Source organism: Vigna umbellata, chromosome 9, assembly GCF_029865625.1.
Source record: "Vigna umbellata cultivar VRB3 chromosome 9, Vumbellata_1.0, whole genome shotgun sequence".
In the NCBI taxonomy this organism is placed as follows: Eukaryota; Viridiplantae; Streptophyta; class Magnoliopsida; order Fabales; family Fabaceae; genus Vigna; species Vigna umbellata.
In genome coordinates this window covers 1,449,287-1,472,740 of record NC_142173.1, presented here as the reverse complement: position 1 = coordinate 1,472,740, position 23,454 = coordinate 1,449,287, and the positions used below count along the sequence as shown (strand labels likewise).

Genomic DNA, 23,454 nt, shown 5'->3' with positions numbered 1-23,454 from the left:
ATGAAAAATAAAGAGAATAGCATTTTAAATTATCATTTTAAAATGTGAACTTTAATCATTATAATTGAGATATTAATGTTAGTAATTATGAAAACATGACATTTATGACAATCTGTATATTAGTATTAAGTCCCAATATAAAGAATAGAGAATAACATTAATTAACAAGATATTAATCATTTTAAATTATCATTTTCAAATATGCACTTCAATCATTATAATTGAAATATTAATGTTAATAATTATGAAAACATAACATTTATGATAATCCATAAATATTAGTGTTAAGTGTCAACACTCAATACTAATATCTTGTTAATTAATGTTATTCTCTACCCTTCATCTTGGGTTCACCTATGCCTATAAAATAAGAACATTCTTACAACTCATTCTCTTTATTCCTCATAAGCTTTTCTACACTCACATCTGTGTGTTTTATTGACTTGATCTTCTATAGGTAGACCTCCTCTAGGTACATTCACAAATCGAAGGACCTAGTTTTTTCCATCATCTCAAAGAGTTTCCCTCTTTTTGGTAAGAACATTAGTTTTTATTTGGCTTAATTCCACTTTTGGTCCTCTAATTTATTTGGAATCATGTCATTCTTATTTGGTGCAATTAAGTCTTATAGTTTTTTAAAATGATCCAATCAGGTTATTTTTGTTAGATTGACATTAAGGTTGTGTCTGTACATGTCATGTGTTAGTTTGTGGTATTTTTACTTTATTTTATTGTTTTTTTTTTAAATTGTCATGTGTCAGGCCATTATCGTGTCACGTGGTAGTGTAGTGCCACATGTTGATACAATGTCACATGTTCTGATGCCAATACCACCTCACAATGTTTTGTATTCAATTTAGTCTTTATATTTGAATTTTTGACTTAATTTAGTCTCTTTTTTTCTTAATGAGAGAATGTTGTCCCTTTCCACAATGAGACCAAATTAGTAATTAAGCTTAATTAGGACTTATATATACATGCTAAAATATTTTTTTAAAATTTATTCATCATATCACTTCACCTAAATATTAACATTAATTTTATTTTATACATTTTTAATTTCAATAAAAGATCATATTTTAAACTTACTATATATTAATTAAAACAGGTAAATGTATTTTGTCACATTATAAAATAAAATTAATTTGAATATTTAGGTGAAGGGATTTGATATATAAATTTTAAAAAAGTTGTTTTAACATGTATATATATATAAGTTGTAATTAATCTTAATTATTAATTTGGTTTCATTTTAAAAGAGGATATATTGCTATATTTAAAAAATTAAAACTAAATTGAATTAAAATTTCAAATATAAAAAATAAATTGAATATAAGTCACTGTCATGTCACGTAATATTGACATTGACACATATGTATGATGAACACATAACACAATCACAACTACCTAAAATGACAAAAACTTAATACATCTTGACATTACAAATTTTTAAAAAAATCAAAAGAAAAAAAAATACTACAAATGACAAGTGATATATACAAAATTCATGTTAATACAACAAAGATGACATAATTAAATTATTTTTAAAACTAAAAAACTCGATTACATCAAATAAAAAATATAAATTAAAATTTTTAAGCAGAATACCAAAAGTGAAATAAAGTCTTATGACATTATGTTAACTAATTTAAAATTGAGTTTGTTTAAACTAGCGATTTATATTTATTATCGTCTTCTGTAAATTAAGAAGAATACAACTGTACTCCATCCATGTCAACGAGTCTGTGAGTGATGACTGATTAACGAACAAAACGACCTTCTGAATCAACAATAATTAATTGCATAAGATAAATTATAATTAATTCATAATTTACAAAGCTTTTTCAAATGAGTGTCACTCGCCGTTCTTTTCTTAATTTTATTTATTTTTTAGATTGATTTGAATTATTCACTGCTCATTTCAAGACAAGAAGCATCGCAAAATATTTAATTTTCGATTCGATATTTGTTTAGAGAAAATCTAATTGTCGAAAATAATATTACAATTATATCATATTAGTAGTATGGTGGTAATCGTAGTGACAATGATACTAATAGTGATAATAGTGCTAATAGTTGGTAGTAGAGGTTTTGATTACAAGTAGTAGTTAGAGATAAAAAAGATAAATTAAACTAATTTATATATTATTATGACGTAGAGACTAAAAACATATTTTTATGGCTGATTATAATAAATCAAATTCATTGACATGATGTATATTTCCGAAAATAAAATTTCTGATAAAGGAATGAATCATAGAAAAATAAAAATTATAATAAAATATATAAAAACGGTGTTATAGTAATTCCTAATATGAGGTGTTTGTGAGTGGAACTCCAAAATGGCCAATAACCCGGGTGTACGAATGTCGTAGCTACATAGATTTCATACATTCCGGACAGTCAGTCTAGTAATAGGATTTGTATGTTACGAATGTTGAATTTGCCTTGTGCATTTGATTGTTTGAAGTGTATGTGTATGCTTGAAATTAAATTATATAAGCATGCCCTGTGTTTTTCCTGTGTTGTCTGGTTTTGTACGTCCGTCCTTGTCATTGCAATGATCATCCATGTGGATGTGAGCAGAAGGAGACGCGCTGTTGGAAGATGCACTGGAAAAAGAAAATTTGATAGAAGTGGAAGTGAAGACCGAGAGCAGTAGGAACGTTCGGTCAGTAGATGGTAGTTTTATTGTGAGGTGATCGTTCGGTCACCTCCTCTTTTGATTTTATCTGACCGTTCGGTAGGATCTTTTGTAAACCGTTCGGTCATGTTTTCCCTTATCGTGTACGGTTTAAATGAAAACCTTTATGTAAGACCGTTCGGCCATGAACTTGCGTTAATTAGTGTAAAACTGAACTGATATATTACTAATTGTAATTATTTTTATCATATGGTTTACTATTGTATTTTTGGAATGTTACATAACCAATCACAAATCACTACGTGAATGTTATAAAAATATTGTCAAAAAATAATTGTTAAAAACATATTTTCTTAATAATTATATTAGTGTATGCAGTAACAATGATAACATAGTAATAGTGACAAAAGTAGTCATACTATTAATAACGATAATGTTAATAATAATGAAAATAATAACATTGACCATGGTAATGGTAGCAGTGGTGATATTGACCGTGATAATAGTAGTAATAGTATTGATAATAGTAATAATAGTATTGATCATAGTAGTAATAGTATTGATCGTAGTATTAATAGTATTGATCGTAGTAGTAATAGTATTGATCGTAGTAGTAATATTAACAATGGTATTTGTAGATACAACAATGATAATAACAATGGCAGTTATAGTGGTAGTGAGAATGATTATGATTGTATAGTGTTAATGATAGTGGTTGTAGTATTGATAATAATGATAATTTTAATATTGGTAATTGTAGTAACATTTTTTCCTCTACTACTTTTACATAAGGTTTTTCAAAATCTTCCATCAACCCAATTCAATCTGATTAAAAGTAAGATTGAATTGAGTTTTATATAAAAGAAATGCAAAAATAAACCTAATCCAATTAAATATTTTGTTAGTGGGTTGGATAATAAATTTATCTAAATTATATAGCCTAACTCGGAAACACTTTTATTAAAATTGTAATAATAAAACAAATTAATTTCTGTCCAAAAATGTATGGTTGAAAGTTTATTTTCATCTATTCGATCGGTGAATTATAAATGGTTAAGCACAAAAGTTTTTATAATTAAACTAATTTATCATATTATTATAATAATGTAGAGACTAAAAACATATTTTTATATTTTTATGGCTGATTATAATAAATCAAATTCATTGACATGATGTATATTTCCGAAAATAAAATTTCTGATAAAGGAATGAATCATAGAAAAATTATAATAAAATATATAAAAACGGTGTTATAGTAATTCCTAATATGAGGTGTTTGTGAGTGGAACTCCAAAATGGCCAATAACCAGAAGTTACATTGGTTATTGGAAACTTGCACTTGTGAAGTTAAAACATAAGTAAAGAAAGGTACCCTCCAAAATCATTCCTATGTAGGACCTACCCTATATTTTTAGGACTATAATAATAAGACAATATTGTCATTATAATAAGAACAGGGGGCATGAAGTAAGGGATATATGCATGTAGCGCACATGACATAACTGCCCTTCACCCCAAGCTGGTCTTCTCCTTCTGCTTCTGCCACAATTTAATACTCCTAAGTCCTTTCCCATGAGATCAAGAGCGTCCCTTCATAATTCCGAATATTAAATCTTTCTCTTTCTTTTCTTATTTATTCAATTCCTTCCACCTTTGCTTGGAATCAACACTACATAAACATATATACTAGTACGTAGGAGACAGCTGAGATTGTGTGGGTGAATGAATGAATGCTCACATTTACACACACTACTAATACTCTTTCAATTTCTCTCTCCTTTTACTTTCTCTCTTTCAATCTTACATGCACAAAGTGGTGACCCCCTGCAACTTTCTTGCAAAGATTGGTCACTTATCAGATAAGTTTCCGTTTTTTTGTGATCAAAATTCTATTTTGTTTTTCTGGGGTTGGCAAAGTCGACATGCAAGAGCAAGATTTCTAGGCTGGTTGATGGTTTGAGTTCCAAAGGTGTTGTCTTTTTGGTGAATTGGATTCTGGGTGTGGAGGTTGAATAGTGGACAGAGAAGGAGTGCTGTGAACAGATGAAGAACGAGGAGCAGGCTCGTAGTTTGTTTGGAATTTCACTCTCTGACCGACCAAGATGGCAGCAATTCCTTATTTGTTCATCGGGGTTCTTCTTTGGATATCTTGTTAATGGCATCTGTGAGGTAGATGTCAAGATGGATCATATATCTGCTCTGTTTTCTCGCTTTTCTTGAATTCTTGAATTTGATGTTTTTCTGCAACTGGGTTTCAGAAAAAGGGCTGAGCAAGGGGAGAAAGAAAAAAAGCAAAAAAGTAGTTTTTTTAGTGGTAAAACGGATTTGGTTTTCTTTGATTTTGTACATTTCTTCCTTCTTTTTTATCTTTCCTTTCTTTCATAATTGCTAGCCTAAAGATTATTTTTCAAGTAAAATGTTTTGTCGAATGTGCCAAGATTTGTCTGCCTTTTGTTGTTCTCTCTGGATGTTTTGTGGGGACTTTTGGCTTCAATTTTGTTTCTTTTCTTTAGTTATTGGAATGAGAATAATCATGTTTTAATAAAGTGTTCTCTCATTTGCTTTATTTTGCAGGAATATGTGTATAATAGGCTCCATTTTAGGTGAATGATTCACCTTGGTACTATTCTATTTATTACTGTTTTGCAGCTTTGAATAGGGTCTAACGGTGAAGTTGGTGGTTTGTTTTTACTTGTTTTAGCTATGGTTGGTACTTCACATTTGTTCAAGGGTTTGTGTACCTGTGTCTGATTTACCTTCAAGGCTTCACAAGCAAGCAAATGGTGAATTCATGGAAAACTTATGTAAAGCTCTCAGCTGTACTTATGGGCTCTCATGGCCTAACAAAGGGTTCTTTAGCTTTTCTTAACTATCCTGCACAAATCATGTTCAAATCCACAAAGGTAAGTAACAAAAGCCCATGAAAAGAAACTCTATCATATCCTTACTTTACCCATTTTTGAAGGAAACATCTTTGTATCAGCTACAGTTAAAACACCTCAATTAGGTTTTACTCATTCTTAAGCTTGTTATAAAGGGAATATCAGCTGCAGTTCAATGATTCCAAATCTTGGTTTTTTGCCTCTAGAACTGTATCACCATGTTGTAGCTAAACCGAGCATTAAACATTGAAATGTAACTGAAGCAGTTTTTGTGTTACAGGTTCTGCCAGTGATGATTATGGGTGCCTTCATTCCGGGTCTGAGAAGGAAATATCCATTACATGAATATGTATCTGCAATACTTCTTGTAGTTGGTCTGATCCTATTCACACTAGCAGATGCACAGACATCACCGAATTTCAGTGTCGTTGGTGTTGTTATGATTTCTGGAGCATTGGTCATGGACTCTTTCCTGGGAAATCTTCAGGAAGCGATATTCACTATGAACCCTGAGACCACACAGGTGATTTCCTTCTCTTTCTGTACCTTCTTTGCGCCTTTCAAGGTGCTTGATTTTTTATGTCAATTATGTTGAACAACATAGATATATTTTAACTTCTCAGAAAATTTTAACCATATAACTTTTTATGGTCTTCTGATATAATAGTTTAAGCCTCATAGGAACCATAAATATATATAATAATAGCCTTTTAAGTTTCTAGTACTTTTCTCATTGTAAACACAGATGGAGATGCTCTTCTGCTCAACAGTAGTGGGTTTGCCTTTCTTAATCCCACCCATGCTTTTCACAGGAGAATTATTCAAAGCATGGACCTCATGCTCACAGGTAATTTTGGAATAAACACTACCCTTTTCCACACCAGTAACATGTTATGCTTTTTTTTTTCTTTTTTCTAAGCAGAATCACTTTTTCTTGTCCTTGCAGCATCCCTATGTGTATGGAGTTTTGGTCTTTGAAGCAATGGCCACATTTATAGGTCAAGTATCTGTTCTCTCCCTCATTGCCATCTTTGGTGCTGCCACCACAGCAATGGTAAATTGCTTTCACATGATTTTACTTCCTTTTATTGGCATGTCAATTATTTTTGGACCATTTTACAGCTCCTAACATTAATAACCCCCATGTGAAAAAACAAACACACCAGGCTCCATGCCTTCTCACTCTTAAATGTTATTCAATGACCAAACATATGATCCTTTTGTATTAAAAAACTTAACTTGAATTGAAATTTGTTCTGACATAAGGAAAGATATTAGCATCACATTTCTTGACACTATTAATAGTATTAGGTGAAAGTCATGTGAGCCTTCACTAAATATGCGAGTTCCAACTATTCGCAGGATTTTCATTCATTCAACTGATTGGAAAAAGTGTTGTTTAGTTTATCATTTCATGAATATCAACTAATAAGACAGTGTTTTGGAATTAAGTATTAAGAGAGTCTGTTACTAGTCACAAATGAGATTAAATGAAAATGAAAATGAAAACAACATTTATTCTCACTCACCCTTTAACTCGATTCAATCATTCAGTGGTATCATAGATAAATAAATAACCAGCATATGGGTGTTAGAAAAATTCGACTTTAATCACATTATGTGATCCTAACTTAGCTCATTGAATATTGTTGCAGATAACAACAGCAAGAAAGGCAGTGACATTGCTACTGTCATACTTGATATTCACAAAACCATTGACAGAACAACATGGGAGTGGACTTTTACTCATAGCTATGGGAATCACATTGAAGATGTTGCCTGATGGCAAATTCAGTAGCAACAAAAGGGTCTTAAGTTCATCTCCAGGGGAACTCAGAGCAAAATCTACTGGTGATCAAGAGTTGGGGAATCTGCCAAATTCTGCAGGGGAAAATGATGAAAGGAGGCCCTTGGTCTAGCTTAATGTGTTCTAAATGAAAGTAATTTTTTTTATGTCATATTATTTTTAAATTCACAATATCTTTGTTATTTTCATGTCATGTGAAAGAAAAAGAAAATAATTTGATGTCCAAATTAGAATTTTATATTATTTTTTTAATGGAAAGTCTCAGATTTTATTGCTTTACTGTCAAACCGCATTTAAAGCTTCTGTTCTTTCTCCACGGTTGCTGTTACTCAAATTTAATGATACTGATACTGTTTTCTCAACAGTGAGACTTGACATTATAAGTTTTGCACCTGAATGAATAACTTCAAAATAAATAAATATATATATATATATATATATATATATATATATATATATATATATATATGTATGTATGAATGTATATGTATGTATGGATAAGTTTATTAAAATTAAATTCTTAGATATTTTGTATGGACTTACTCATTTCTATGAAAATGAATATTTTATTTGTTTTTTCTATATAGATGAGTTGATGTGACGCATATCTGAAAATGATTTTTAAATAATTGAAACTCATGAACATATAAAAACAATTCATTTAAAATTCACTAGATCTCCTTAAATACAAACAACTAATAGCATGTACAGTTTTGTTTGAAATTATGCGAAAAATAACTAATGTCAAAACTTAATATAAAAAAGAACGTTTCAAATCGTTGTAATGATAAAATAAGTTGTTAATTGAATAATTAAAAAGAACCATTTTGATGGAGTTAAGTTCTAGTTTTAATTCTTATATCTACAGTATATATTTATATTGAGTAGTTTAATATATTTATTTATTATCGTATTACTCTAGCAACTTGAAATATTATTAATAATGAATATTTTATTATTCTTTCAAATATTATTAATAATGAATTTGAAAATAAATTTTTTCAGAATTAGTATAGAATTGTATTGATGTGACAAAATAAAAAAATTTATTTCTAAATTTACTCTCATTTATCTTCAAATTTACTTAAATAAATGATAAAAAAATTTATTTAATAATTACATCGACTCTGATAAAAAAATTTATTTAATAATTGCATCGACTCTGTGTTATATTTACTATTTATTTATTTTGAGTAAAAATTTCATGTGTTAACGTGAGATGTAGGATGAAATCATAAAAATTGTAATATTTCCACAAATTAGTCTTTGAGAATAGTAAATTAGTCTCTAAAATTATAAATCATGAATTAATTTACTCCTTAATATAGTAAAAAGAATCAAATTGTTTTTTACAACAAATAAAATGATAAAAAACATTTAAAAATATAAATTATCAATTAATTTAATTTTTAAGGTAACATTAAAACAGATTATTTAATAATTATAAAGCCTAAATTTAGAAATAGTCAGAGTTAAAATTTTATAATTAGAAACAGTTTATCTTATTATTACAAGTATAAAGTTTAAAAGACTAATTTGTGTAAATATTACAATTTATACTTTAGAGAGTATTTTGTGGATTACAGAGATGAATTTGACCCAACTAAATTGATTATGAGGATTTTAAGAATTACTTTATTATTTAATTAATTTTCAACTTACAATTTTAATAATTAAATTTGTAGTTTACTTTAAGTTTGAGTATTATTCTGAAAAGCCGAAAGAGCTATTATAACGAAATAAATAACAGGTGTGGTTTTCTACAGTAGTTTGCAGAAGAAGATAAGTGTTGTTGAAGATGAAACGGTGGGAATGTGGTGATGAATCATCATGGAAACGTGTCAATCAAACAATGAAAAACAAATCCACTCATTGCCAACGTGTTTCTGCAATTGCATGCATAGTGACACCAATTCAACCTTTCTCACCTGAATCATCACTATCAAAACTAGAGTGAAAAACAACTTCAATATTTTTTACCACTCTGATACACACCACAAAGTTCCAAAACAAATACAAAAAAAAAAAGGCGTGATTTTTAATGGGTGAAATAGGTGACAGCAGTGGTGGCACCACCACAAGGCTCCTCCAGACAGCGGCGGAGGACGGTGGTGACTCAGACAGAAAGAGTAGTGAGAGACCAAGAGAGCCTTGGAAAGGAGAATATGTAAAGAGCATAGTTTTTGCAGGGCTTGATGCCATTATCACTTGCTTTTCTCTCATCTCTTCCATCAATGCTAGCACTAGATCCTCTGGTATTTATGTCATTTTTTCTTTTAACTGTCATTAGGGTATTTGATATTTTGGTGAAATTTTGAGATACTTTTACAAATGTTGATCCTTTAAGTTGGTAATCACTCTAAGGATATATAATCTTGAAATGGAACCTAGATCATCCCCAGAGGTCACAAGCTCAAGATGTGTTGTTATCAGCTCATACATCCTCTTAAATGTTATAAATATTCAAGTGTTTAATTAAATAAATTTATGCATGTTTGTGTTAATTTATGATTATTCATAATATTGATGTGATATTAACGTGTCATTACAATAGTAAATACTATTTTACATTTTTAACTGCTTAAAATTAATGTTTAACAGTAGATGCTTAATATCAGTGAATCTGTTTGCCTTTTAATCACAGTAAATCTAAAATGTGTTAACACATTTAGATTATGCATTTAAATTTCATTTTCTTTTAAACAACTGTCACCTGTGTTTCCTTGTTGAATAGCTGAGCATAAAAGACCTCTTGATTATGTGATGGTGGAGGTAAACGAGATTTTCAGCATTTAAATGCAGCTTTGGTCCTTTTCACATTAAAATTTTTAGTGCTAAGATTGTATGATGGCAGCTTGTCCTTTTCGCAACAAATTACATTAATTTTTACAATGGAGATTATGGGATTTGAATTTAAGACTTAAGGCATTCCAATCACAAGGAGATTATGTTGTGTGGCTAAGGTTCTTGTCACTGTGTATGCATTTGTACATATGTTTGTCAGAAACACTGATACAGATCGTGATGCCATCGATGCCAATGTATAGAATAAATGCTATTTTAACTTATATGCTACACTCTAATTGCAGGGCATGTGCTGGTTCTTGGATTCTCAAACCTTGTGGCAGATGCAATATCAATGGGGTTTGGGGACTCTGTGTCTGCTAGCTCTGAGCAGGAAGTGATCATTGAGGAAAGGAAAGTGACAGAATGGGATGTCATCAACCAAAGGAAAAAGGAGCAATCAGAGTTAGTTAATCACTATCAAGCTCTTGGGATGGACTGCAATGATGCAACCATGGTATGGTATGCATGATAAAAACTACCATTTGAAACAAAATTAGAGTTTCACATACATTTCCAAGTGTAAAATTTTTACTATCTACCTACCCTTTAGAAACTATCACAGATATTACTTTCAACTCAACTAATATAAAAACAAAGTTATCATACACAATAAGAGACTTACACTATTGGTACATGTATTATAAACAAATGCCAGAAACACTCTTTTGAAGACACTATTATCAGTTAAAATTTACTGAAAATAAATTTCTTTGACAGGTCTTACATCTTATGAAATGACTTTATCTTAGTTTGGTGGTTTTCAATAAATTTAAGCAATGATAAAATGTGTGTTAGAAAAAGAGTTTTAAAGGGGAGAAATTTGTAACAAAACTTAGCTCAATCAAAACTTTACTCTTTATATGTTAACTTGGTGCAAGGTTGTAACAAAACTTGCTTCTGAAGTGTGCTACTTGGTGCAAGGTTGTGAACATATTCACAAAGTACAAGGACATCATGGTAGACCAGAGAATGATGGCAGACAAGGGAGTGCTGCCAGCAGACAAAGAAGTGAAGCCATGGAAGAATGGCCTTGTGACCTTTGCCTCCTTCATGCTCTTTGGCTCAATTCCATTGCTCTCCTTCATTATCCTCATACCATTCACAGACAATGACTCTATCAAGTTTGTTAGTGCTTGCCTAGCTTCTGCACTTGCCCTTGCTCTTCTTGGGGTGGCAAAGGCAAGGATTGCTGGCCAAAACATGATGTTCTCTGTGGCTGTCACACTTTTCAGTGGTTCCATAGCTGCAGCTGCTGCTTATTTAGTAGGATGGATGCTTAAGCATGTGACAGGATTAGAGAGTTGATGAATAACTATAGTTGAATTGAATGGATCTGACAACACTTTTTTTTTTGGATAAATGTAGTTTTCATACTGGTACATAGGTTTAATATTTATATTTTGGAATAGTTTATGAACTTGCTATTTGTTCAAGCTCTTAGCTAACCTTTCTGAAAATGTTACTTATGATAAGGCAATATCTTTAGTTGAATTTCTGCATATGGGCCTATAATTCTTTTTCCACCCAATACTAATCTTTACCAAATTTTATATAATAAAAAAAAAACTTCATTCATTCTTGAGAATGATAATAGAGTAATGCTTCATTCATTCTCTTTTAAGATATAAGTTTATAAAATTGCATCCTTCTTAAAATCAACTTAGTCTTATTTTCGGTGTTTAAATTTGTTTTTAATTAGTTATAACACCATCATAGTTTTAAATATTAAAAAAAATTACGAGACTTAATTATAAATAGTTTTCTCAAATATCTTTATATTATCTTGCTTGTAATACTAAACTCGAATTCAGAAATATGCATGATTGTAAGGCACAATGCGTATTTTCTATATTCAGCAAAGAAACGATGCTTATTTTATCATAGGATAGCTTTCATTATCAATGTGCCAAAAAGCATCTTCCATCATTAATTTAATAGCAAAAATCTTACCCTTCAGACGTGTTACAGAGAAAACCAGAGTCCTGGATCACAAAATGTCACAAACTTCTATATTCCTTCTTTTAGTTAAACTTTTGCAAAAATTAAATTACTAATTTGAGTCTTATACTTTCCCATTTTATGTTTTAATCTTTATACTTACTTAAAATTACACATTATACTTCCATGTATTTATAATTTTATTTTTGTAGTGATCAATGTTCCTTGACTCTCTTAACTAACACTACCGTACAAAAAAAAATGACGAAAAGATACAATAAATATGAAGACTAAAAAATTAAAACTGCATAGTTCAAAGACTGAAACGGGTAACCTTCAGTGCAGAAAACAGTAAAATGTTGTTACAAACATAAAGATTGAATGTTAAATGTGTAATTAATTTATTTTATGATCGTTAAATATAAGTTTTGATGTGCAATGGTTGTCCAACTTGCAAACCCATCCTCTTGAGTTAGCTACTGTGTTAGGGAGAACATGTTACTGATAACTTTTGACCAAAACTGTTACATTCTTGCTATGCATTTCACTCAAACAGATTCAAGATTACGGTTTTTTATTACCTCTTTATCGTGCGTCATTTTTCCGTTCTGATGTGTCAGTAGTTATCAAACTAGTATGTTTAAAAAATTAATGATTTTCTATCAAATTAAGCAGATAAATTCGTAGTTTTTTTTTAACTGATTACACTTTTAAAGGTCTGCAGTTAGACAGTTCTAAATTTATTACTTTTATAGAGTTAAAAGAAGTAAAGAATGACTTGTGTAAACCAATAAAAATGAATAAAGTGTAGAACATAGATGGAGCAATTCTTGAGTGAATAAAGTGTTTACAATTATTTTAATCTAACTCGAGGTGTTGATTAGTTGTGTTGTGTCTATAGGCACTTGACCTATTTAAGAATTACTCAACGAAAAGAGTAACCATTGGTTAAGATGAAAGTGGGAAAATAGGACTAAACAATGTGACATAGTTAGCAAGAAGTCACCTCTTCTTCATTCAGTGATAACTGCAAAGCATGTTCTGCTTCTTGCAGGAATAACCTTGTTAGCTGTTTCTGTCCACGCCGATATACTATAGCAGACCACTTGTTTCTAGTCATCAACTTTGGCTCCTCAGAGTCATTTATCTTTGTGCTGAAATTTTGGGAAAGACAAATAATACAATGAAATGGTGTATAGATAAACAACTTAAGTGTTTAGTAAACAGATGTTTATGTATATGTTGTCTCTGTAATAAACAAGGAATAGAGTTAAACTATTTTCATATAAGTTGTTTTCATGATATTTTTTTAGTATTTGAAAAGCCATTGAAATGATGGACGACTCAGTTTAACTGCCTGTACCCTTGAAAAAAGATAGGCATCAGAGTCATCCCTAATAATTAAGGCATATATGAATACTAAAATCAAGTATACTAATTTCTACCTTAAGTTGCTCGTGCATTGTTTGCTATCTTCCTGGTCATCAATAATAAGGGCTTTCCTGAGTAAATCAAGGTCATCTTCATCTGTTCCGGAACTCTCTTCAAGATTCATCATCCTTGAATGCATTGAAATCAGTTAGGCATGGCACATAACATCATCAATGTTGATGTTGTAGTGTCCTTATTCACTCAAAATGAAATGATGAATTAAAAGAGATTAAAGCATCATTTGCAGAAACCAAGTGGCAATAACAGGCATGCAGATTAGGAGTAGGGAAAAATTCATTTTAGTTTATAGTTAACATAATCCTATCAGTAGTTATGGCTATGTAATTCCTGGAACTTACTTCACACGAAGAAGATCAACAAGCAATTGTAAAGCTCCAGTATCACCACAGACCTCCCATACTGCTGATTGGACATCTGTATCTGATAGTTCTCTCTCCCTTTCAGGTCCAGCAAGCTTTTCATAGAAAGCATGAAGTCAAACAATAATGCTTATCACTTGCCTTCGGGTTCTAGGCTTCTGGCTAAATGTAAGTAATAAATTAATCTCATTTTAACACAAAATCGGCCAACAGTAGAAGAAAAAGGTATGAAGAACTGGTAATTGATCTTTTAATTCACCAGAACTAAGAATGGTTATATAATTGAGTACATGGATTCCAAAATAAATAAAAGCAAAATACAGAAAGTTAGTAATGAAAATTATAAACAATTAATGAAACATGTAAAAATTGTATTTGAGCTTGGAAGTGAATTGTATTATGTAACATCCCAATTGTATTATGTATTATGTAACATCCCAATTAAAATTTTTAAAATCATAAATACCACTGCGGAAATCCAATTATATAATACCGAAATTAATAAAATAAAAACGAAATAAAGTAAACCCATTTACATTGTTTCTAAAATTTATAGCACAAAACGAAATAAAGTAAACCCACTCTCGTCTCTCTATCATGCATTTGGAACATATGAAACATCTCCTGCTCCCGTATAACCAACAAATATGGGTAAGTTATCATAACACAACCAATAACAATAAAATTTATACATAGGAAGCAAGCACAACTTAATAACAAATCAATCATGTCCAGTGCTATCCTACTAACAAAATCATTTCTACACCATGATTATCATCAACATCCTCATCATTCATATCATAACTATACCATCAAGGTTATCCTTATCAATACTTTCTCCAAACACATCATGATCACGAATCATCAACACATGTACTTCCATCACGAATAACCTCATCATGAATGACACCATGAGCCTCCACAATACCAAAAACTCCATAGTGAAAAGAATCAGCCACACTCCTGTACCCTACCTCACAAACTTGTAGCCTCCCCTACAGGCCCCTGTGGCCTCCCCTACAGGTTTGCTCGAGTAGTCCCACCATCCTAACTAAGGAACATGTTTCTTGCCACACAAGGACAAGGCAAACACCATCACCCGCATACAAAGAAGGCTCAATACCCGAGCACCCCCTTTTCGCACACAAGGCCAAAGGGAGTCGTTATCTCGTATCAGACGATCAATAATCTCAGGATTTACTAGGTACAGCAAGTGGACCTACCCCACTCTTATGCTCATCAACCTCTCACTCAGGTGCACCCAACACTCACTCATGTTTCAACATCAATCAAACGTCTATCCTGATATTCTTATCCCCTGCTGAACATTATTCATTCATCATTATCTCAAGTCTAATCCAAAAATGCAATGTGCTCAACATGAAACCCTCATGGGTCCACTCCAACAATAGGTTATAAAATATAAATTAAATAAATAAATACTATTTAATAACAGACCAAAAATAATAAATCATTTATTAATCAAATTAATGATTGTAACCTCATTATTTTCCTCTTTTATTAACCAAAATTAGTAAATCATTTAATATTCTAACTAATGATTGTAACCTCATTATTTTCCTCTTTAAACCCAATTAATTTTTATTTCCAATTTCATCAAATGTTAATTAAATAACTTTATTTCCCATTATTTTAATTTTAGAGACATAAGTTTTTATTATTTTGAATTCTCTGTCTTATTATTATTATTATTTTTGAGTCTCTACAATTGCGATTTCAAATCTGCCCCTCAAGGGTCTTACAGCCCAATTAACCCAGTCCAGTTCTAAACACACCCTAGCCCAAGCCAAGTCCACGAAGGACTCCACAGCCAACTGCCGCAACCTCCATGGCTGCACCACTCAGAGCAAAACAGGTTGCCACTACCATCGCAACCACCTCGAGAACCCAAAACGCAAGAATCTGAAACCCAAAAATCCCCATTTCAAAACCCTAACCCCTAAATCACAACAACAATCTGCAGAGGAGAATCAAGAAATCCAAATTCCTTCATTGCAAACTCAATACACACGAGAATTCCAAGTCACAAGAAAAGATTACAAAACCCTAAAATATTCCCCATTCCAAAAACCCTAATCGCAAAATCAAGAACCCCAAATCCAATTCAAATGAAACCCTACGTCTCAAATCACAAAAAAAAAGAGTTGGTTATGTGCATGAGTTCATAAGGTGTTGTGTAACAGTTGGTTAGAGCTCTTTGATGGACTAAGTGGTCACGTGTTCAATTCTTGACTTGAACATAAATTTTTATGTTATTTATTTTATTGATATAAGTGCACACATATTATTGAATGATTGTTCAATTTGTGATGTCTAATATTTTCAATGTGATGTGTTGGGTTATTGGTAGAGATGATGGTCTAGGATTGAATGAATGTGAGTTCAAATTCTAGAAATAAAAGTTTGATGTGAAACCTTGTTTGATTTTACGTATGTAGAAATTATAAATGGGGTGTAGGAAGTAAAGGCCTATGCTTGAAATAAAATAAGCAGAAAAATAAAAGATTTAAAGGAAGCAATTATAGTTTAAAAAATGGTTGAGATTTTTAAGGAAACATTATCTAGGCAGTTACCTTATAATAGATTTTAATTAAAAAGAAAAAAAAAGGTTTATTAAAGGAGAAATAGAAAGAGAAGAAGTATAAAAAGATACGTACACTATAACATCTTCATTTAAATCTTTTATTTTTCTGCTTATTTTATTTCAAGTGTATGCCTTTACTTCCTACACCCCATTTATAATTTCTACACCTCAAAACACAAAGGGTAAAAGACATTCTTGCACCCAGGCAAAAGTATACATAAATCAAAAGGTTTCACATCAAAACTTTATTTCTAGAATTTGAACTCACATCCATTCAATCCTAGACCATCATCTCTACCAACAAGCCAACTGATCACATTGAGAATATTAGACATCACAAATTTAACAATCATTCAATAATATGTGTTGCACTTATATCAATAAAATAAATAAATAACAAAAATTTATGTTCAAGTCAAGACTTGAACAGATGACCACTTAGTCCATTAAAGAGTTCTAACCAACAGAGTTACACAACACAACATCCTATAAACTCATCACATATAATAAAACATACTCAAGTCATCAGTGGGATTGTTATATTGCCACATATGCTCGGCAGTGACTATACAGTCAATTGTTTTCATTTAGTATTATCAGTCTGAATATTACTAAGTTGTAAGCAATTTAACCGTAGGTAAGGCAAGGGTTTTGTTTCTCTTTCAAAGACAAAGAGGTTGTCAATTGTCCCTCCCATGATGGAAAGCATGGAATCAAATGTCAAGTAACCAGGTCACTTAACCTGTAGCAGTTAACTAATGGAACGGGTAGGAAATGTGGTAAAAATAGATAGCAGACTAATTAAATGAAGAGAAAAATGCAATTTCAGTGACAAAGGTAGGAACCAATAGTCTAACATTTCAAAGGAAATATGAAAAGAAAACTTTTGTATAGAAACTGAACCTCTTCCAGCATTGATGAAACCTTGTAAAGCTCTTCTTCTTGCATGGCTATGGTCCTCAAAGTAGTCATAAATTTCTCAGGAAACACTAGCTTGTTTGCATAACATGGCATCTTGCGCTGACCACTCCAACTATAGTTGCAAACTTGTTCAGCTTTTCCCTTGTTATCTTCTCCACTGATTTGGGTCCCTAGCGGAAAAAACCCATTATCCAGAAACGTTTTGTGTAAAAGACATCTCATTTCAGCATTCTGTAAACATATCAAGAAACAGAGAGTGTAATTACATAAGTTGGAAATTTTAGAACAGAAGATGAAGGTAAACTATTGGCATACCTGCACTTCGAGAAGCTGTCCTTTGGACTCTGAAAGGGAAATAGTATTCATTGCTTCTGCTGGATAGTGGACCTGAAGGACCAAACAATTCAGTCAAAGAATGAAATACTTTTATAGTTGCAACTCTGATTGGGTAATTATTGCAAGGAACTGATTAAAAAATGAGGTGGATATTACTAAGTATTTCTACTAAAACATGCCACAAATTCAAATTGCCATTAAGCAACAAATAAAGGGGGTGGTAGCAATAATTAAAAAGTATAAGTCATTACCATGACATAGTCATCTATGTTCTCATCAATGACAAAACCATACAAATACAGAAGTTCCTGTGCCAGGTGGAAAAATACGAAAACCATTAGCACTTGAAATAAGCTTCAAAGTAATTCATATATAGATGGGATATGTCGTTTATTGTACACATTTTGTATATTCTATTTTTACTCCTGTAACTACCACGGTAAAGTATTATTTCTCTCCCACATTCCCTAAATCACTGGCTTCCTCCAACAGCACAGCGCAAACCACCCACAATTTATTTTTTAACCTCTCATATCCCTTTTTTTATTTTTTATTTATTTTTTAAAAGTATAGAGACAAGTATGGAGGCCATATAAGGTGAGAAAATGTTTTATTATAGATCAAAATAAACAGTTTAGACTAAAATATTTATTTATAAAATCATTTGTACAACTTACATTATCAAATCTCTTAGTATTTTATTTCCTTTTTTATAACAAAAAAATCTCTAAATCTTCATAAAAAATAAATAAAATCTCTAAGATTTCAATTATTTCATTATAAAATATCTTAATAATCATGTAGTTTTCTTTAAGATTACGATTATCTTATCACCATCATTATCATTGTCACTATTGCAATCACCGCCATCATTGACACCACTATAATGCTACTTAAACCACCACTACATCATCGTCGATGTTTCCACCACCCTACACACTATTTTTGTTGTTGTTTCCACAATTGACCACTAGAACCAACACCAACTTAGCCAAAACGAGATAGTGGCGATTCTAGTGTCCATGATGGTGATGTCAATAATGATCATGATTAAAGTGACAACGATCATGGTAATGAGTTAATCATAATCTTAAAGAAAATTAATAAGATAATTGAAATATTTTAAATGAAAATGATTGAGATCTTTTAGAAATTTTATTTTGGTTTTATGAATATTTAGAGATTTGATAATGTAAAATGATGTTAATAAATATTTAAATGAGTATTATGATCTAACTGCAGTTATTAATCCCCCTCATCTCTCATAATAAAACATTTTCTTACTTGACATGGCCACAAACCCACATTTTACCCACTTTATTATTATTATCATGTGGTGAATTTTACACGAATATGTTTTTGCACATTTTACTATAATGTTTTCTAATTTGTAAGCATTTTATCATCATGTTGGTAACAAAACGATGTTGTTTTGAAAAAAAAAATGGTAACAAAACAGCATCATGTTTTAGGACATGTCACAATTTTGTTGAAAATTGAAAACTGTGACAGTAAAATGTGCGAGAAAAAACTTGATGGTAAATTTGAAAAATGATAATTGGGTAGTAAAATGCAACTAAGACATACGTATAAAGGTACATGTGAACTCAAAGAAGTTAAAGGGACAGATGTACAGGGCAACCCAGTCTTGCAGTTTATTGACAAGGCAATTATGTATCTGGTTCAATAAAATCTTTTGCAGTGAAGTTAAATATATTGCCAACAAGACATTACACCAGTGGTTGCCACATGAAAAACCTTATTTCCCTTTGCAGACTTCTCTGCTTGAAGCCCACAAAATTGGAGCTTAAAATGAATGGTGAAAATAGAACAGAAAAGTAAATGAGAATATAAAAAATAATATAGGAAAATTGTTTCAGTTTTGAAAACCACAGAACAATATAAAGTACCTCATTTCCCTTATTTCCATAACTAATAGAAATTTCTTGGTCATTTTGCAAGTCACTTTGAGCAGCTTCACAATCAAGAAAAGAAAAATGGAGAGAAAGAAAAATTCAATTAAATAGACATTTAAAAGAAACTACAAATGCAGAGGCAAAAAAGTGGAAAAAGCTTATTTTGGATGACAATGAAGGTACAAAGAAAAATTGTTACCCAAAATAAGATACATGGAGAAAGGAACTCCTGTTGCTAAACCAGTTCCATCAACTTCCCACGTTGCTATCGGCTTTAGATCTGATTGACCACATGATCAATGTAAATAAGGCATTTGTTATATCTAGCATATATATTACATGAAGATGACACACCCAGGCACAATAGTTCATTTATCTCTCCCATTTATCAATGATATGACCCCCTGAAGACATGAACATTATCACTTCATAATTTGCACCAAAATTTATCAGAATTGGAGCAACAAGGACTAATTTCTTAGCTCTTTGTTCGTAAAGGCTTTGATATGATGTCAAGAAATTAATTGACCAAAATCTATACGCTGTTACACATCTAAGAGTGGGTTTTGTATCAAACAATATCTAAAGGGGAACGAAAAGAAACATTGAAGAAATGAACAGCAAAGTAAAGTAGAAGTGAAATAAATGTCAACGGTTCAAAGCAAAACAATTACCATGGTTACAAAAGTCAATGGCAGGGACAAGACCCTCCACCCAAACAGTTTCTCCTGTCACTGTGCAACTGTTACATGCCACTTTCGTGGTCAGACTGTTAGATTTTTTAACCTGGTTTCCTGCAATAAAAAACTTCCCTATTTTAATAACATTTTGTAGTCTCAAATTCATAGAAATACTAAATTCTGACCTTTTTTTATTGGACACAAACAGCAGAGAAAATTGTTATAAAAAAGTTAGAAAGAGAAAAAAGACAGACTCACTTTTTTCATCAGCTTCAGGAATGCAACTGTCATGATCATCTTGCATTTCTGGAAATACATAAGATCGAGGCATTGGAATGTTTAAAGCACGGGTCCAAAATACTGAATTCGCCCTAGAAAGAAGGCAAGTCTACTATCAACCCCCAAGGTTTTAGTTGAAGCCATTAAAATTCACTAAAGTACACCACATACCAAAGGAAATCTTCAAAGCACACCTCACTGCAAAAAGGTCAGGCATAAGATAAGCAATGTAAATGTACGTTTAAAATTTAGCTAACAAGTTAAATAGTTGTTTGAAAACAAATCTAAAACATTTAAATTCATCATTCTGAAGATAGTTGAATGGTATATAGTGAAGGCATTTTTTAATGTAGAATGAAGAAATATTAACTGCAGATTGATGTGGGGTATATCAAAAAGACAATATTGAAATGTAAATAGCATTGCATAGAATGTCATATTGATCAATCAAATCCTATGTTCATGTACTTCAGTGGCAGACTATAAGCAAAAGAGAAGACGATATCTTGCTTTTTTCAACAAAGGACCGTATTCTACAACATCAACAAATAGATTACTTACATCTGAATGAATTATGTTGAATAGAACTTAATAGGAAAAGCAGAGGCACGTTTAGCATAGTACAGAGTATTCGCATTTAAATCTTAATGCCATAATAGCTTTCATATAAGGTGAAGTAGTGAACTTAACAAGTAAATTATACTTCACAAGTGTAGCACTCAATCCCAAAACCAAAATACATCATCAACGTATATCCTACATTAATTAGCTATAAATAAGACATCAAAAATTCAAGAAGAGTAAACTGTTTCAATTATGAATTAACCACTTAAAAAACATAAACTAATCAATACAAATACAATTTTACCCATACATCTCTGAATTTCCATCAAGAGTCAAAAGTTTCTTCACTATATCCTTCACTTTAGTTTCATACAGAGAAAGCAGGCTTTTCTTCTGCAAGATAATACAGTTATCAAACATACTATTGAATAAGTGACCAGAAGTTAATAGCAGAGTTGAACTCTGGCTCTGGTTGTGTCTCAAACAGAAAAACACGATAAAACAAAACTAAACATGTTCAGATGGAAGGTGAAATCAGACTAAAATAAAACTAGCTTCAGTTTATTTTAAGTGGTTTTTATAGTGTATCTAGTGCATGCTCCTTCAATGCCATTTTATCACATTGATCATTACTCCAAGAAGAACACAAGTAAAAGCTTCAGAGCAGAGTGGTCACACAAACTACTTTCTGAAATTATGGGAAGCAATTTTTCATATAAGGTCACACAAACTATCTTTTGAAATGCAGTGAAACAAAGACAAGCGAACACAGGAATAACCAGTCTTGTGTTTTTATCATGATACATCTTCTAATTGGCAAGAAAAGCACAACTGTAATTCAACTGGTAAATGGTACAAAAAGAACAAGTCACAAGAAAAATTACCTGCAAGTCAGTCGCACGATATAGTGTTGTTCCTCTCAGTTCTTGAAGTTCATCATCACTAAACCAAAGTGGATTCCCAAAAGTGGTTGGAAGCATATCGAGGTACCTGATTTAGTTTCAACCACCCAACAAGTGAAACTCACAACACAATCTGATTCCCAAAGTGAAACACAGTCAACCATACATACGGCTTCCATAGAGAATTCTTACGCAACCGCTCCACAGTCAATAACAATATCATTAGTAACCTGTCATCCACATCTCCTTCTTCAAACATTGCTCTACATGCTGGTCCTAGAAGAGGATCTTGCAACACCCTCATTGGAGTAATGGCTAAATCTAGTGGAACAACCAACATAACCCCTGATTTTCAAAGAAAACAATACTACATTACCTCTTTTTAGTGGTCAAGGCACAGAACTATAAACATTCAGATGACAACACTAAGCACCTAAAATATTTTCCTTTTCTGAAGATTTCCATTTTTTTAGCATCAAAGGCAGACCAGTGCTTTCGAATTTCAATATTTTAAGATTATAACAAAAGTGAATTAACAAATTTTCACACACTTCCACATTCCAAACAACAACAATGTCACGTATATTCTAACAACCAATAACACCAACTCCTTCTCCCTACTCAATCCATATTGATATTACCATCAGAAACATCTTTTTCAAAAAAGATGCCAAACCCTCGTTTGGAATCACACCACTTGATCTTGCAACCTCGTAGCTCCACCCCATTTGCCTGAATTGAATCCCAAATCAAAATTCAAAACTTATCAAAAGTCACTATTAAGTATTCAACACAAAATCCCAATATACGTATCCTTTGACCACAAATCAATAAGCATGTTACCGAACCTGTAGCCACTGCATGAAAGTTTCGAGCTTTGCTTCTTCTGGGCTCGCCATAGCTACCGGTACCTAGCCAATTTTTGGTTTGCGCCTACTTGATGACAGGGGCTAAAGGTTTAAAGGGTTTAATCCTGTAAAAAATACCACGGTTGGGTTTAAAAAAGAATTAAATTTTTTAATACCGATAAATTTTGAATCCGATCCTCTTAAAATTCGGTTAAACATTATTAATGTTACAAGCTTATTTATTTGAATTGTATATTATATTTTTATTTAATTTTAAATTATTTTTAAAATTTAACATAAATAAAATTTATTTAAATTTAAATTAAAAAAGATATCTTTTATTTTAAAAAAATTATAATTAAGTGATTTTACTCACCAAATGACAATAAATTCAATTGGGTAATTTTTTTCTCAAATTAAATTAGTTCACTAAACTATCAACCTATCAACCTGCAGTGCACCAGATTCGGATCG

General features: G+C 31.3%; 3 protein-coding genes across 5 annotated transcripts; 2 read left to right on the top strand and 1 right to left on the bottom strand.

Annotated features, from left to right (window-relative positions):
* The first annotated feature begins 4,155 nt into the window (after positions 1-4,155).
* LOC124844035 (UDP-galactose/UDP-glucose transporter 2-like) lies at positions 4,156-7,612 on the top strand. Its single transcript, XM_047320887.2, has 7 exons — positions 4,156-4,813; positions 5,219-5,247; positions 5,346-5,547; positions 5,807-6,049; positions 6,272-6,373; positions 6,473-6,580; positions 7,182-7,612. Exons 1-7 carry the CDS (start codon positions 4,688-4,690, stop codon positions 7,443-7,445), a joined length of 1,074 nt encoding a protein of 357 aa, XP_047176843.1. The 5' UTR covers positions 4,156-4,687; the 3' UTR covers positions 7,446-7,612.
* A 1,670-nt stretch (positions 7,613-9,282) lies between these two features.
* LOC124844037 (uncharacterized) lies at positions 9,283-11,679 on the top strand. The gene is made up of 3 exons (XM_047320888.2): positions 9,283-9,588; positions 10,423-10,634; positions 11,102-11,679. The coding sequence occupies exons 1-3, from the start codon at positions 9,375-9,377 to the stop codon at positions 11,483-11,485; spliced, it is 810 nt and encodes a 269-aa protein (XP_047176844.1). The 5' UTR covers positions 9,283-9,374; the 3' UTR covers positions 11,486-11,679.
* Positions 11,437-23,118, bottom strand: LOC124844036 (ribulose-1,5 bisphosphate carboxylase/oxygenase large subunit N-methyltransferase, chloroplastic-like). Of its 3 annotated transcripts, XM_088098717.1 has the most exons (18): positions 22,981-23,118; positions 22,774-22,864; positions 22,303-22,477; positions 22,115-22,220; positions 21,541-21,623; positions 20,838-20,864; positions 20,646-20,758; positions 20,382-20,501; positions 19,907-19,987; positions 19,702-19,766; positions 18,043-18,099; positions 17,771-17,842; positions 17,438-17,686; positions 13,909-14,024; positions 13,564-13,677; positions 13,125-13,272; positions 11,606-11,616; positions 11,437-11,497 (listed from the first exon to the last, which is right to left on the bottom strand). In XM_088098717.1, exons 1-18 carry the CDS (start codon positions 23,029-23,031, stop codon positions 11,437-11,439), a joined length of 1,740 nt encoding a protein of 579 aa, XP_087954843.1. In that variant the 5' UTR covers positions 23,032-23,118. The 3 variants fall into 3 exon arrangements, with proteins under 3 accessions (XP_087954843.1, XP_087954841.1, XP_087954842.1); XM_088098715.1 differs by lacking the exons at positions 11,437-11,497; positions 11,606-11,616 and having other exon boundaries at positions 12,897-13,272; XM_088098716.1 differs by lacking the exons at positions 11,437-11,497; positions 11,606-11,616; positions 13,125-13,272; positions 13,564-13,677; positions 13,909-14,024 and adding an exon at positions 14,031-15,852.
* Between the last annotated feature and the right edge of the window lie 336 nt (positions 23,119-23,454).